Source organism: Pterocles gutturalis, unplaced genomic scaffold (assembly GCF_000699245.1).
Source record: "Pterocles gutturalis isolate BGI_N339 unplaced genomic scaffold, ASM69924v1 scaffold7942, whole genome shotgun sequence".
NCBI classification, from domain to species: domain Eukaryota; kingdom Metazoa; phylum Chordata; class Aves; order Pterocliformes; family Pteroclidae; genus Pterocles; species Pterocles gutturalis.
Genome location: NW_010115204.1, coordinates 1 through 16,346, shown reverse-complemented (window position 1 = coordinate 16,346; position 16,346 = coordinate 1). Strand labels below are relative to the sequence as shown.

Below are 16,346 nucleotides of genomic sequence, written 5' to 3'. Positions count from 1 at the left end.
GCACAGGGGGGAGAGCTTTTCTGTTTATCAAGACTGGCTCCTCTTCTTGACGCTTCTCCCCACAGCCCCTTGCGAGTGCCCGACGTGTGCCAGGGTTCTGTAGAAAGAGGTCGCCACGCTTTTCGCCTAGCACAATTAAAAGAAAAAACGAGACAAAGCTAGAGTTCCAGGGAGCGTTTATTGAGTTTAATCAACAAAATCAGGATTTTACCATTCATCTTGTTTGCACTCGGAACTCATGAAGCTCTTCACGAGTCAGTGCTGCAACACACAGCCAGAGAAATACATTCGCAACAAAATCTGAGCTCCCCTGGAGAGTTTGCCAATTACAGATTTAACAGAAAGCCAATTTTCCCCTCCCTCCCCTGAATGTTTTCAAGGACTAGTTCATATTGTTTGCTGGTTAACAGTAAGAATACCAACCTCTTGACTAGGGACCAGTGGATTATGACATTCCACATGAATTGCAAATCTTTTTCTTTTTCTTGAAATAAAAGTTCCAGTTTCTTTCATTAAAGGGAACAGTGACTATTTTCTTCTCCTGACACCCCTTCCCCATAATTATTGGTTAAAATACAGCAAGGCTGTATCTTAATAAACCCATCCCTCCCCCCACCCCCCTTACCCTTCCCTAACTTGTCTGCAGCAGAATTTAACAATGCTTCCACGCAGGGACATTTTAGCAACACAACAGCAAACCGAGCAAAACCTGTAGGATAATCTGCCAAAGCCTCATTTTGAAGATCAGATGCATGCTCTTTGGTCCAGAGACCTGGTTTATTATGAAGAGAAACTGTGATTCACAAAAGATGGACCAGAAGTTCACAGCAATCTGAGAAGTCCCTGCACAGACTACTGCTGCCCAACCCTGACCACGGCGGCGATAAGGCTGGAGCTCCCAGGAACAAAATTCACTCTGTCCTCAGAAAGCAACAGCCGCTTGGCCCCAGCGGCATCACAAAGTCCAGCACCAGGAAAAGAACCACTGCAACAGCAGCTCAGGAGATGTGGCATGGCAACTCCATAACCTCTAGAACAGAAACCAAGGCAGGACAGCCGCCTGCTCTGGTTTGTGTCCTAACAGGCATTTGGAAAAAAATAAAAAATTAAAAAAAAATAAAACCACCAAAAAAACCACCACAAGCATGTGAAGCATTTTTAAATCCTTGGAGCAGACACCCACCCCCATCCCAAGTAAAAATAAAGAACAAAAAATATCAGAATGAGATGATTTGATACCAACATGTACATAACACGAATTCATGTTGAGCGTCCCTATTCTTACCCACAAAAAAAGTCACAGAAGGCAAAGGAAAGATGCTCCCATCTCATTCTGGAAATTGAAACACGTATTTGAAACCAACCCACCCCCCTCCCATTGGGAAAAGTCCTCCAGCAACCGCAGCACGCTCCCGACGGCGCCAGCCCGGAGACCAGCCTAGAGTTTCTCCAAGCAAGCTGTCTGAAGACGTGTGTCACCCTCCTCACAGCCACTTCACCCAGTTGTGAAGCTCTGTTTGGTCAGATCCTCAGAGTAATCTTTTCAGACTTGCGAGGGGAAACGTGCAGAATACGTCAGATTCTCACTCACGTCATCTTTGTCAAGGGAAGTATCTGACCCAGGGCTCGTCGCTGAAGGCTCCAAGTAATGCACAAATGTAACGGCTGGTACATGACCAGCAAAAACAGGAGCTTGCAAGGAATCTCAGGAATCCAAGGTTTATATATGCTCCTTATTCCTGGGTAGGGAAAAAAGAAATAACAAAAAACCCCAAAGTAAAATAACCCAAACAAACAAAAAAAATTCCTAGGATTATCCTAGTCATTTGGAGCATCTTTCAGTTTGCGAGATCGCATCTGTTAGAGATAGCCTACTAGCACCAAAAATAGGCCACTTCCTTCTTTACAAGAAGCCACCTAAAAATGATGCCCCCCATAGATTTAGGTAAGTGCCAGTCCTCGATTAGAGGCCAAGTTTAAAGTAATACTTTCAAAAGTTCTGTGCTTCAAGAGGGACCATCGACACATGGCACCAGGCTAACCTACCACAAAATCCCCGCGGAGCACGCACGCCCGACTCAATGTCGCTATCTCGTTCTCGTTACACGCGCACGCCCCGCTAAGATACAAAACTTATTTACATTTTTTCATGTCTTTGTTGCACTAAGATGATCCCTCTTCTGTCTCTCTGGAAAATTATAAGCTGGCTGCAGTACAAGAGCAAGATTTCACTTTTGGTCAAAGTTACCACCCACAAACTCCCGCCCCCCACCCCCAAAAAGCACCCCACAATTGTTTACATTTAGTACCTGCCAGTCAGATGTAAGCTGTGTGGCTCACAGAGAGTCTGTGACCAAGCTCTTGAGTTTGTACTCTAGTGCAGCATTTGCTACAATTATGGAGTCACTGCTGACAAAAGGAAAAAAAAAAAAAAATCCCGAACACAAAAACCATCTTGTAAAGTTGTTGTCAGGAGGCACCTGGCTTCTATTTATGATCCTCAGGGAAACGGATGGGCAAGTCCGCCTTGTAGTTCCGAACAATCTTAATCCAATTTTAAAAACTAAAAAGGGTCAAAATGGGGAGAAATTAAGACAATTAATTCCCGCCTGAAAAGTAAGCAAGCGTGGTGTGAGTGCAGCATCTGTATACGCAATAAACGACCGAGCAAAAGGGACCGCATTCATCCAGGTGCCTCCCGACAGCATTGGTGAACAGGCTAAAAGGGAATTTAAGAAGAGTACGGTTTTTGATTTGTCTCACTCCTTTTGCCTGTAGATCAGGCCAAACATCAAGCATGTTGGGAGGGGCACAATTTAAAGCAACACTACTTGACCAGAAAGCACTTTTCAGCAATGTACAATGCAAAATGACAGACAGCAGTTCATGCCAAAACAGAGGAGATGGCAAGCAGCTTTCTGCAGCTTCTGACATTAACAGGGGTTGGCCCTCACCTGCTCACAAGTCTGTACAGAGGCCGCTCCGGGCAGAAAATGCACAATGCTGCAGGAAGTACATCAATCCCAAAAAGCTCCAGAACTGTCAGTTTATGCATGTAAATTGGTTTTCTATCGTCTCTCTTAAACCCAAATCCACACCGTACGCATATACTGCTCAGCAACACCGCTGCCTGCGGGATTTCCCTCACGCCACGGTGGAACACGGGTCACGGCCCCCTTCAGAGCTTGGCAAGTTCCTGAAGTTTCTAAGTGGGAAATTGAAGAGCATCTCCCGACAGGCTGAGCTACAGATTTTGCGGCCTCGCAGCCCCATGAATGATCTCTTCTATACGAGTGGTACAGAACGGTGTTGCTAGCACCAGAGCAAACCCACCCTGACAAGGGACGCTTGTAGAGGCCTGCTCTTCACGGAGGTCAGAGCACTTCTCATCGCTTAGTGTTGCAGAAAACTGAGCCCCTCTCATCTTTAGCTGCTCCCATAATCAGTCTAATCCCTTTAACGCCAGCAACCTTCATCACAAAAGAAAAAGTTATATATGAACCCAAACAGAAAAAGAAAAAAAAAATCATATTTACAAAGTTTGTACAATATACACATCTGATTTTCTATGGGACACACCGCACCAGAGGAAAGAGGGCCATGGCTCTGAAACAAGTCTACATATCAAGTGCTGTAACTACTAATGGAGACTCTTATGGAAACCAGTCTTTAGTGTTCTGCTAGAGCATAGGGCTTTTCTTATGGCTCCTGCAAAGGATGACAGGCTACTCTTTCCTTCTGGAGCTATGATGCTGCACCTAATCAGCCCAGATTTTACGTTGGTTTTGTTTTAAATACAGGTATTTACAGCGTGGGTGAACTGCAGATGCATATCAACTCCTCCAATTAAAAAAAAAAAGTTGAAGAAAAAAGTCGTATTACCAATACATTTCACCTCCCAGCCCTGGGCTTGAGTACTTGGGGAGGAGGAGAGGGGGAAGAGAGGGGAACTTTGACCTGAAACCAAAAACAGCTGTTGATTCCTTGGGCTGTGTCGGAAAGGTGATATTCTGAATGGTCTCATAGCATAAGGCACTTTGCACGAATAAGTAACAAGCTCTTTAGCTTAAAAACAGATGAGTAACCAGGGAGAAGTTGAAATGCACTCAGTCAATGGTTGAAGAATTTGAAATTGCAGACAAGCTCGTGTTCATCAACATTCTTCTCTTTTCAGGGTTTCTCTTCTTCCCTTGCTGCCCCTCCCACCCAAAGAAAAAAAAAAAATTTTAAAACCAGCAGTTAGTGCAACTAATGTTCAATCAGCACACAGTGCAAACAAGTGGAAAAACAAAAAGACATTTCTCCTTTTAATCTTCTTTCTTCCTTGCTGCCAAATTTAAAACAAAAAAAAGGCTGAGCTCTTTATTCTTCGTAGTCCCAAAATGAAAAGATGAAGAAAAACCCACAAAGAGAAGGGTATCCCCAAAGAAACGATGTGTCACAGATCTGGATCAAAGGGCTTCACCTTCAGGCATGTATAATCAAAGCCTGAAAAGAGAAACAAACCAAAAAAACAACCACAACACCCACAGTTAAACCAATTCTATGCAAAACCAGAGGTAAGCAATAAATCACACCCACTATGTAACAGCTCTGGAAAATCAAAGGGCATTTGGAACAGCTCAGCCTCAACCACAGCTTCATAGAAGGAGGTGCTGCTAACGCCTTACTATACCTACAGAGCACGACTATCTACTGGTTTCTTGTACTCTAGGAAGCAGCAAACAGTTCCCGGCAAGGTCACAGCATTCCCCTTAAGGAAGCCACCCAACAGCCCTTCCCAAGTTCATCACCTGTTTATTTAGTTATTTATAAAACACGGAGAACGCTCTGCCTGCAAAGCAGAGGCTGCAAGTCAGCTTGGCGTGACTGGCTAGGGCTATCCTCAAATGATTTCAAAGAAGGGACCCAGGTTTGTTGTAACACTATCTAGCAGTCTGCTTCTGCAGCCACTTCTTCTTCTGTCCCACGAGAAGAATTTCAGCAGCTTCACTGCAATTCCCTTTCTAATTCACGATACCGAGGAAGTAGGCAAGAGAACGATTTCCAAGCAAACTGTACGGTATCTGATCTCGCACGACATAGCATCTTAACTAAAACCAGAACAAACATCATCCTGTAGCTATTTTGCTTGACTGCAATCCAAGGTGAGTCCTCTTCTCACAAAAGGACTCGACTTGGCCCTTTTTCCTCAGACAGGGATCAGAAGAGGCACACTTGGGAGTTTCCAACTGCGAAACCTCCTCTTCTTTTAAAGCGAGGTAGGTGCCCTCACGTGGTAGCAAGGAGGAATTACAGATTTGCTACCTACTTTGTTTGCTCGCAAGAGTTCCGGGAACCAAAGGGTGCAAAAGATGCAGCACCTTTAAAAGATGCCTGTTCCTTCGGGGGACTTGGGGGACTTGAGGTGCTTCGGCTCTTCTGTTGGTGCTCTGTTCTCAAAGCCATTTTCTCTGCTCGCCTTTCTGAGGACCACCTTCCTCTCTGCCCCTCACCAATTTCTCATTTTAGCTAAGCAGTATGGAAAAAATTCCTTAGGGTACTAGTAGCCCTCCTGGCCTCTCCAAACACCATTCCCTGCTCTCCCTTTTCTCCCATTTTTGGTCTCCTTAGCATATGGGTCAGTATTGCAATTAAACCAACTAAAAATCACTCATCGTCCCCTACCAGCTTCAGCACATCCACAGAACTCCTTGCCCCGATAGTCTACTTCAAACCCTTGTTTTCACATTCAGAGCTTCTTCAGCACATCAGTTCCCCTCTTCCCCTGTGGTAACATTAACACACCAGCTCTTCGTCCACCCAACACAACTTCTCTATTTAGGAAGGCATTTACATACATGCTTACTGTTTCTCATCTTCTACGGGTTCACTGTGGTATTCTGCCACATACAGGCTCTTGTCAATGTTGCTTGGTATGGGTTTAATTTCAGTTCCCAACTGCTCCTCAATACTTTTCAGGTTGAATCGGTCATCATAGGTGATCAAGTTGATGGCCAGGCCAAGATGACCAAAGCGACCTTAAAAAAAAAAAAAGGCCTGAACCAAGTAATAGAAGGCTCATTTAAAACATGAGCATCGCTCTCAGATGATAAAAGCCAATCCAGACCCTGCCACAGGCCTCTACAACTTTCACATCAGTTTTCAGTAAGGACTTCAATATTGCCATAGGAATAAAAAAACCCAGGAGATTCAAAATGCACTAACCAAACCTCCTTGTTTATTACCAACGAGAAGTCTTCCGCATTATGCACATCCAGCCCTTCTTCAATAACAGAGTTCTTGAACAAACCAGAACTACTAAGTTCAAGTACACAGAGTTCCTTTGTTTACTGCCTTTCTTAAGGGCATATTTTGCTGATGTCCAGACATTACAAACATACCTTGGAGCACACGCAGAATAAAACTACGCTGACGCAGAATAAAACTACGCTACGTTTTCAGCGCAGAATTCTCCCAAACTGCAAACAGGAGCATCGGTAAGTCTCCTGAGATTAAAACAAAATGTGCTTTTTTTTTTTCACTAGGGCATTCAGGCCGGTTTCAAGAAAACAGCCCTTTATTCAGATACTTGTGATGATAATCATCAGAGATTACATTCAAAAATAAATTTGTCAGAAAAATCAAAGCTAACTAAAATAATTCTCAGACACAGTAATAAAACACAAGGCAATTCAAGGCTAAGAAACATCACAGTCATCAGCAGAACTGTACCTGAAAGAGGATTTTCCTCTCACCTGATCGGCCAATACGATGGAGATAAGTCTCTGCCAGCTTTGGGAAATCAAAGTTTATCACCACATTCACAGCTTGGATATCAATACCTCGGGTAAACAGATCTGAAAGACAATCCAGGTCACAAAGAAAGTTAATTTCAATGAGACCAAACACTGACAGTATTCAGGGTGGAAAGATTAACCACGATGGCCACTGTCTTGCACTAGCTTCCAGATATAAGCTCCCCTTGTATCACAGACAGTTTACACACGGTTCTGTTACAGCTTTTTCTTGGCTCTTTATCCAGTACAAACATGAATAACACAGGAAGAATGACCAAAACACCAAATCAGCACATCTACGCCGCAAAAGTAATTACCACAAAGGCAGTTTTTTCCCTGTTAGACCACTTCCGAGCAAGTCATCTTGCACAAGCATCTCCTCACAGGTGACTGTGCGCTGCCCATGTCCCAACAGACTTGAGATCTGAACTACATCCAACTAGCTCAACTATTTTTATTCCACTTCTAGTGATTTTTGTTAGGATGACCTAGAGGCACTTAGCGATACGCAGACACTGCCACAGTACTGCCCAAACAGGCCATACAACGAAGAACTTGGATCACACACAGGCAAACTGAAACTATAAAAATACTTAGAAAAGCTGAGCTACAAACATTTAAAGAATTGGCAAAACTTACTCAGGTGACCCACTTCTCCCGATATTTCATAAAGCTTATGGCCCAACAACTCAGAGAGCACTCACACAGGAAAATACCCAGAAAACAAAACTAGTACAGAAAATACTAACATAGCAAAGTAACTTTTTAGCAAGTTGCCGTTTCAGGGTTTGTCACAGAAGACAAAAATCTACATGCCTAAAGGAGCGCTGCACTGTGTCACGTGCAGGCTTGACAAAAACATCTCGCCAAAACATATTCTTTTGTTTTATTACGAATCAAGTGATCTATTACACCCGGGCTAATGGCTAGTCCACTTTCTATCACAACCTTTAGAAAGAGGAAAATGTTTAGGAACTCTTACCAGTGCAAACAAGATTGCGGCATAAGCCATTTCGGAAATCATGGAACACACGATTGCGGTGCTCCTGGAAATATACAAATATATAAACAAAGGGAAAAAACCAAAACAACAACAGAAGAAAACCAACAGACCTGACTTTCAGGTATATTCAAGTTACAAACACTGAACTTCAAACAGGTGAATTCTTCCCCCTCGTCATTAGAGAACAGTTGAGTCAAACAAAGCTGCTAGTACGTATTTTTTCACATTTCTTACCCACGTGTTCCAAAGAACTTAGAGGGGCCCTTGGTACCACTTTTAGATAAAGACACTTCTAACCGACTGTGTTTTAAAGCCTCGTGCAGTCGCATCAAAGCCACCTCAGAACAGGAGTATCTTGAGTTACAACTACTTACATGAAACGCTCATCAAGGAAGTTAAACTGGTATTTTGACTATCATCCTCCCCCAGCCCCTTGCCAAGTTCAACGCATGTTTTATTCGTTCCCTTAAAACCCGAAGCCAGCAGTAACTTCATTTTCCAGCATGGAGTATTTTTCGCTACTGATTCAGAATTAGCGGTCTACCGTGGTTTATTCCACACCACCCCAAGTTTTACCGCACAGCTGAATTAAGTCTCGTGCTTGCTTCAAACCTGCGTGTTCTTTGAGAACCGAAACATGTATTGCTCTACGCTGTATACTTCATACTCACCTGCCTCATTTTAGCATGGATATAGAAGCAGGAATAGCCCAGCTGGGAGATCTTTTTGGCTAGCAATTCAACCCGTTGAGAAGAGTTGCAGAAAATGATCGACTGGTTAATCTGGAGCTGAACATATAAATAGTGTGCTCAGTAACTGCAGCATTTTACTAACAAGTGATCCAAGACACAACTCTAAATCCCTTACAGAAAGAAAGTAGGTATTCTGCTGGCAATTTACACAGTATATATTTTTGTATAAGAGGGGACATAATGAACAAGTTCTGTAACACAAAGGTGCCGGACAAGCAGCATGCATTTTTAGCTTCAGCTAAACACCACATTTTGATAAGCTAAAAGCCTTGTTAAGCCATCTTTGCCACCCTCAGTCTTATTCTTGTTTCCAAAAGGAAAAAAGCTTCTGTATGTTCTTGACCCAGCCCTGCTGCTTACCCTGGAAAAAAGTGTATTGAGGCAGTGCACTTTCTGACGCTCGGTTACGTAGGCATAGTACTGGGTAACTCCCTTCAGGGTCAGCTCCTCCATCAGATTAATCTCATAGGGTTTCTGCAAATGGGAATTCTGAAAAATAAAGGTAAGGATAAAGCGGACATATCTACACGCAAAACCATGTAAGTACTTCCCACCCTCTGGCACATTTAACTTCCTCCATGGCAAGGATGCACTACCTAGCCACTCGCTCTTCGTGCCACACACAACACAGACAGGGTGGGTAAAATTTCACAAAGGATGACTTATAAATCTGAGGTGACCCAGCAGGCCAAACAGGAGCATGCTCTGGAAGCGGATCAGCGCTTCAGGTGGCACGTAACTAAAGTACAAGTGGAAAACGGTACCTTACGGGCAAGAACTGTGCGTACCCAGCTTTCCCACTAATGCTACCGTGAGTCAAAAAGTACTTTCAAAGTTCTGGCTAGGTTCAGGCTGATTTAGATTAAACCAGTGAAATCCGGATGCATTAAAAAAAAAAAAAATGAGCCCTCACAGCTACACACCACTCATTCACACACTTCATGTCCGACGTTATCGCCACCGCACGTACGTGAATACATCTGCACTCACCATGAACTTCTGTACACTCAAAGGGAAAGTGGCTGAGTAGAGCAAAATCTGTCTGTTTTTAGGTAGCGTGAGAATAATGTCTTCCATTATTTGAACAAAATCTTGAGACAGCAACTTATCTGCCTGTAATAACAGAAGTAAAAGAGCAAGTTAAATTAATAGGGCAAGATTTCAGTCTTCTGCTAGTACCACACCGACGGGTGGGGAAAAACCACCACACCAGGAGCATTCTCCCTGCCCTCATGATGGGACCATCCCCTCTGAAGCACAGAGCACGCTCCAGAAGATGCGCTATTTAGCTGCTGGAGACAGAATTAATCAGTAAAAGGAAGTTTACCCTCTCCTGGTTTTCAGCACTTCGATTTAAACAGAATCAAATTCAGGAAAAATAAATGGAACGTTAACCTGAAAACAGTTATCGGGGTTCCTGTCAGAGTCATCCGAGAGCTTTCCACAATTATTTTCCCAACCTTTCACTCAGAAGACCAATGCTAGGGGGTGTTCATAAATGAGTTTTACACGCAGTTGTGTAGCAAGCACATCTTGCTCATTATAAACTGAAACCAAATGAAGTGCATTCCTTCATTTCAGAATAGACTGGTAACGTATTTTTCAGGAATAGCAAAGAACACAGGAAAGCCAAATCTTCCTAGGTCATATTCTTAAAAGATTCACGTGCAGAAAAACTCTTCTGCCAAAATACCTTCTCACGAGCTATAACCTGAGAACATCTCTAAGCAAAGTTTTGATATGTCGCTGTGCATAATGAGGAGACTCGCCGAGACGCATCTCTGCTTTAACTGGGGTGTCAAAAAGCCAAAATGTTTACATGAGCAACTTGCCTCATCCAATACTATCATCTGGACATGCTCAACTTTTGCTACTCCTTTCTTGATGAGATCGAGAATTCTCCCAGGGGTAGCTATCACCACATGCACTGTAAGGTTAGAAGAGCAAAAAAAAAAATGGTTAAGGCGACTAAAAAACCGTTTCCGGCATTCACGGTCGCGTTTCATATGAACAGTTTGAGAGAATAATGACACCATGGAACAGCAAACAAGACATATTGTAGTCTGTTCTGTAACAGGCAAACAATAACTACAAGCAGAAATTCCAATGCCGCATCGTAAAAGCACAAACAAACAGCAAGTCTAGTGTAGCACAAGTGCTCTGACCTGTATCGTCAAGCCTCATTATGTCATCTCGCAAATTGGTTCCTCCCGTTGTTGCCATCACTTTGGCACCTCCCATGTGTTTGCTGACTTGGATACAGATTTGACTGACCTGCAGGGCTAGTTCGCGGGTGGGAACGATCACCATTGCTGAAAGTTCAAAGCACCACTGTGAGATACTAGTAACATGCTCATATCTTAAATACTAATCACAGAGGAGACAGAGATTTTATGAAAGCTGTACTTCTACGGTGTTGGACTTCTGCTCTGGATATCCCGAACAAGACCCAGAAACTGCTTATGACAAGGCAAATTCCGTGCGAGGGTTCTCCATCCCCTGATATTCCCCCACACGAGTCCCCCAGCCAGCATACTCGCTTATTACTCCAAATCCACTTTCCAGGGCAAGACAGTAAAGTCCAAAGACGTCTTCCAGTTCAAATTCAAAAGACAGCAACCGTGGGATTTTTAAAATTCCACCTCCCCTCCACCGCTCCCCGGTAACTTTCTGGGAAAGTACAAGCAGATAACCTACACCGCTCAGTATCATTGACCAGTTTTAGATTCAAGTCTGCTGCGTAGCGACCAGTACCGTTACCTGTCTGCAGCTAAGCGAGACCCATCTCAACTGACCTTGTATATTGTCCTTCTTTAAGTCTAGCCGTTCAAGTAAAGGAATGAGGTAGGCTCCACTCTTGCCTGTTCCATTTTTCGCTCTAGCCAAGATATCCCTACCAGATAAAGCAATGGGGATGCTCTCCTCCTGAAATGCAATGACAGACAGCACATGAGCAATCGTAAGCAACGCTCGCTGAAGAGGCTGGCCAAATTTAACTCTCCTCCCTAACAGTATCACGTGAAATCTGATTGTTTCACAAACAGAATATCCTGCAACTGCAAGTGTCGCTAACTCGTAACAGGAAGGAGTTAAACCTATCAGTAAAGAGCCTTTTGGAAAGGCAGCGGGTTAGAACCTGTTTTAAAGCAGACAAATTACCTATAAGCCATAGCTTTCTCAATGATAATCCTCCAAAGAGTAATTAAAAGAGTTCAACTTCCCCATCCCCCTGAAGTTTACACATCAACAGTTATTAATAGAACAAGCCTAAAAAGTAAAAGCAAGATGGAGGGGCAGAAAGGTAAACTTGCTAACTTGTTAATCTCTCTTCCATAATCTCTGCTATGCTCCTTCCAGATGGTTATGACAAGAAAAGCAGCAACTGTGTGACAAAGCCATAGTTATCTTTGTAAAAACTAAAGGTATGCAGCATACAGTAATTCACTTTTCTGGAAAATTTACAGAACAGTCCCGTTCTCCCTGGGACTACTTATGTGAAGGATGTTATCGAACAGAGGATTAACATGCTAACAGCTCCCCAGTGAAAAGGAAAATCCAAGTTAACTTCTCTAAAGTGCAACCCAGTCCCATCTCTAAGTCACCCATTGCATAACACAGTGATTTAGACGGGTGTTAGAAATTCGTGCCTTCCCTAAAGGGCCACCAAGTTCTGCCATTCACAACCCCAGTTTTCCCAAATCATGAGTAACCAATAGCTAAGTATGAATAAGAATTTAAATAAATTTATAAAAATTAAACTATGCTTGTAAGTAGTCTGTTTGTAAACAACCTGAATAGGAGATGGTTTTTCCCAGCCCATTTCAAAAATTCCCATCAGCAACTCCCGTTTCAAACAGTAATCTTCAAACTCGTTTCCTTTTGTGGAGGTCACGTCCTGAATAATTAAAAAAAGTACATCCATAAGATTAGGTCATACAACGCACAGCTGTAGATCGGTCTGACTCAATGAGAGACTGACCGCACATGAGGGCCCCAAAGAGCACTCCTTTACCATACAGGAGCTCCCACTAATCTGTGCAATACCACACAGCAGAGAAGGAAAAGCGAGCTTTCTCATAAACACACACGGTACTGTGAACACACACTGACATCTTTCTATCTGCCTTGCCAGAGACACCGACAATCAGTCCCATGCTGTAACACTAATAAAATAAAAAATCCACGGTAAACTCAGGTTTTGAGCTTTCCAAGAGAAACATCTCTCCCAAGGAGTTGTAGAACAAATTAACTCTTCAGTTAAAACAGCAAGAGCCAGACCGTTTTGAATCTTCGCTTAGGACAAATACTTTGCCAGTGCAGCTTCTTCCACACCTTTTATTTAATATTTATTCCTACAATTCAACCATCTTTACCGAAGTTTTGATTCTCAAATCCTTTGGAGGGAGTTTTAAAGTCTTCTTCCAGTCATCACCAGGTCTATAACAAAAAAAAAAAAAAAAAAAGGCTTAATAATTTCATTTTGCATTTTTATTTTCTTAGACACAGTGATAAACACGTAATATTTTCACCTCCTGAAAGCTAAAAGCACCTACACATACGAGCTCAAGTCTTCTCTGAGCTAAGCAGGATGCAACAGGAAGGAAACTGTAAACAGAAAAAATCAGCAGTCTGCCAAGCGCACAGAGAATTTGTGAAATCTTTATCGTCATGATTCAAGTCCCATTTTTAGGGCACTGAATCAATCCAGTAGAACACAGATTTAAAACCGAGCATGGACTTAGTCATATGACAGAAATGGGCTATAATAAATCCACACGAGAATATTTCATCATTTAGGAAAAAAAAAAAAAAATCTCTTTCCCAGGGAACATCCCTTCTTAATCCACGAGTAATGTGAGAAAATAAAACACACTTTTAAAATCAGGTAAGCACACACTCCACTTGTTGATCAAATGTTGTCTTTTGCTCTCAGTGAGATTTAGACACCCATCCTCTCTCAAAAGCCACTGCACAGAGGAGAGTAAGTCCTTCTCTTCCCCATCTCAAGAAGCCATGAGTGAATCTGGATGAGTTAAACTCAGCAGTTTCATGTCATTTTTTGAAAGAAAGAAACAAACAAAAAAAAGGGAAACTAGATAGCCAAACTTTAAGAACCTGAGTATTCCATTATGTGCACTCTGATGACAGCTAGTACTTCCTTTGCAAATAATCAAGTAACAAAATAGAACTGAACGTTGTCCAAGGGGAGAAGGAACCATGGGGAAAAAAAGAAAAGGAACACATTACCGTAACATCCAAGTCTTTCACATCCTTCAGAATTTCCAACCAGCACACTCGTGTTTTATTAGCACACTTCCAAAACCAGTTTGATGGTCGGAGGGTATCACAGCAGTACCATAGTATCTCAGCTCAGGCTTTGGTGAGTTAAAGCCAAAGCGTTACACCAAGGAGAGCAAGCGCTACTATTTAACATCAATGACAAAAGATAACTGACCATAAAGAATTTCTCACCGTGAGAAAGAACTGCAACAAACACCTGAAAAGCATACACAACTGGACAGAGACTAGGTGGTGTTTCCTCCTCTTCCTTAAATTTCAGTTCAGTTCCTTCCCACTCCCCAACTTCCCTCTCATACCACTCACCACGAGCAAAGATAACAGGATACTGCTGCTCGGTGGGCCACCTCTGATTTTCACAACGAACACACTGCAGAGATCGCTGTCAGAGAGAAGCTCACACATGGAAATACAACATTCTTACCACAATGTCCTTCTAACCGCCAGTGACATAAAACAGCACAAGAAACCTTTTTTAAACATAGGAACCCAAGAACACTTTCCCACACGCGACTTTTAAACATCACTTTTGCGGCAGCCTATACAAACACTTACTTAATAGTGGTGGTCATACTCTGTGCTTGCTGTTGAGTGCCGTTATTGATTGTGTTGGTATTTTTCAGCTGGTTCATCTGTTGCTGAGTCTGTGTGCCTCCACCTCCGGGGCCCCCGCTGGGTTTTACAGGGCCTCTCAACTGCCCATTCTGACTGGATAGACCCATTATAACAGGGTTCTCTGTTCTGGCCGTGCTCATGTTTTTATTTTTAAAGATGTCTTTTTAGACTTCAAAACTTTGAAAGTCAGTACAGAAACTGTAATAACAGTTTATTAGACTCTCCAAAATGAAGAGATAAATAAGTCTTGCTCAATATATGAGTCCTTTATTGCAATGCAGGCAAGCACCTGTAAGTCACTCAAAAGTAAAGTAGTAACTTGCTCTGATGCACTGTGGATCAACTTTTTTTTTAAAAAAGCCCTCTAACAAAGTTGAGTTATATCAGAATTCACTTGCTTCAATCTGAAAGAGAAGCAGACAATAACAATTAGTATGTGGACTTTTTTTCAAGGTAAATCACCTCAGTTTACCTTTGTATTTTAAGATTCACTTCTTCCCAGGCAGTATGCAACAACAGTACTTGCTTTTCTCGGTGATAATTACCAAGACATGTGTCAAACTTTTCTCCTCTTTCTATAAAGCTCCCACCACCTTCAGTCACCAAAGACAATCTTCTAAACAGCTGTACTTTCAGCAGCCTTCCAGTGAGTAACCACTTGAAAAATACTACCGGCCCCCCTACCCCGCCCCGGTAAAGTTAACATGAATTATATCAATTGCTTTGTTGGTTCTTGAAATCTCCCTACTTTTGGGACACAGCAAAGCAGCCCTAAAATGCTAAGCAACAACGTCATGCACAAGTTTGTGACAGGAAGCAAGACCATAATATCAAGTGGATGTTCCAGTTAGAACTGACAAAATCCTGAAGTTATTCTGATCACCCTCTTCACTTTAAAAGGGAAATAGAAATCACATATAAATTTTTTTTAAAAAAATCCAAACCCCCAAAAAACAGCTTATCCTTTTCCAACCCAAAAAGTTAGTTCAACCAGCTTATTCAAACTTTTACATTTGGTACTGATTTAACACCGTTCGGAACAGCGAAACTAACAATATCATCAAGTTGAACAGACAGTAGCTTCCTGTTTTGTTAAGTCTAACTGACCAAGCCTAAACTGAAGCAGTGAGTAACATTCATTTGCACTAGATAACTAGCTTCCTGCTTATGTGTTCCGCTACCTCCCAGCTGTCAGTAACAACTCGTATTGCACTCAAAAGATAACCTTTGGTACACAGGACTTAATATTGACGCTGTACTTAACAGAAAGGTTGGCAAAACTGCAAAGAGGTAATACAAAAGCCTGCACCTTATACACAGAAAGTAACCATTACCCAGAGCTAGAAAACTCCTTATGATGAAGACGTTCCTAGTCCGAAACTTTTCAGAAGCAACAGAAAGTCGGCTGGTCTATAGGATTTCTCATTGCATCTGTATCTTGGGGAAACACAAAGGAAAAACTGACAAACTACCGCTTCCTAACTTCAGCGTCCACCAAAAAAGGTGCCTTTCCCCAGTGAATCAAAGGCACGTTCAAGAGAATGGAAAAGGAATTCAGCCTCTTCCCAGGCTTCCCGCTGCTTCCAAGCGCCTCAATTCCAGCTTCACAACAAAACTCTAAAGTTTGCAAAAGTAGGACTTTTCTGATAGTTTTCTTCCTAACTGGAAGAACTGTTTTAAGGCATCTTTGAGGTGAGATTTCTGCTGCCATGAACTTCATAAAAACCGGACGAGTCACAAAGTCACCTGGGCCGCCTGAAAGACCCGGATACCAGCGCCGGCAAGTTCCCCGATATTGCGGGAGACGGAACCTCTGGATCCCTCCGCCTCCCTCGCTCGAAACAACCCTTCAAGAGGACAGAGACCCAAGGAGAACGCCCAGCCTCACCGAGCCGGACA

General features: G+C 42.7%; 1 protein-coding gene across 2 annotated transcripts; it reads right to left on the bottom strand.

Annotated features, from left to right (window-relative positions):
- Positions 1-3,975: 3,975 nt before the first annotated feature.
- Positions 3,976-14,852, bottom strand: DDX6 (DEAD (Asp-Glu-Ala-Asp) box helicase 6). Of its 2 annotated transcripts, none has more exons than XM_010075092.1 (13): positions 14,388-14,852; positions 12,908-12,971; positions 12,325-12,429; positions 11,330-11,459; positions 10,700-10,846; positions 10,367-10,461; positions 9,525-9,647; positions 8,895-9,023; positions 8,454-8,570; positions 7,762-7,825; positions 6,738-6,839; positions 5,841-6,020; positions 3,976-4,488 (listed from the first exon to the last, which is right to left on the bottom strand). In XM_010075092.1, the coding sequence occupies exons 1-12, from the start codon at positions 14,585-14,587 to the stop codon at positions 5,845-5,847; spliced, it is 1,452 nt and encodes a 483-aa protein (XP_010073394.1). In that variant the 5' UTR covers positions 14,588-14,852; the 3' UTR covers positions 3,976-4,488; positions 5,841-5,844. The 2 variants fall into 2 exon arrangements, with proteins under 2 accessions (XP_010073394.1, XP_010073395.1); XM_010075093.1 differs by having other exon boundaries at positions 4,267-4,488; positions 5,837-6,020.
- Between the last annotated feature and the right edge of the window lie 1,494 nt (positions 14,853-16,346).

Bases quoted from the DNA above. Each gene is read 5' to 3' on its own strand.
- DDX6 (XM_010075092.1), bottom strand. From the start codon at position 14,587: ATGAGCACGGCCAGAACAGAGAACCCTGTTATAATGGGTCTATCCAGT. The intron at 12,972-14,387 runs GTAAGTGTTTGT...TTTTTGTTATAG, and splicing joins AGTATGACCACCACTATTAA to ACCTGGTGATGACTGGAAGA. The intron at 7,826-8,453 runs GTGAGTATGAAG...GTATATTTCCAG, and splicing joins TCCATGCTAAAATGAGGCAG to GAGCACCGCAATCGTGTGTT.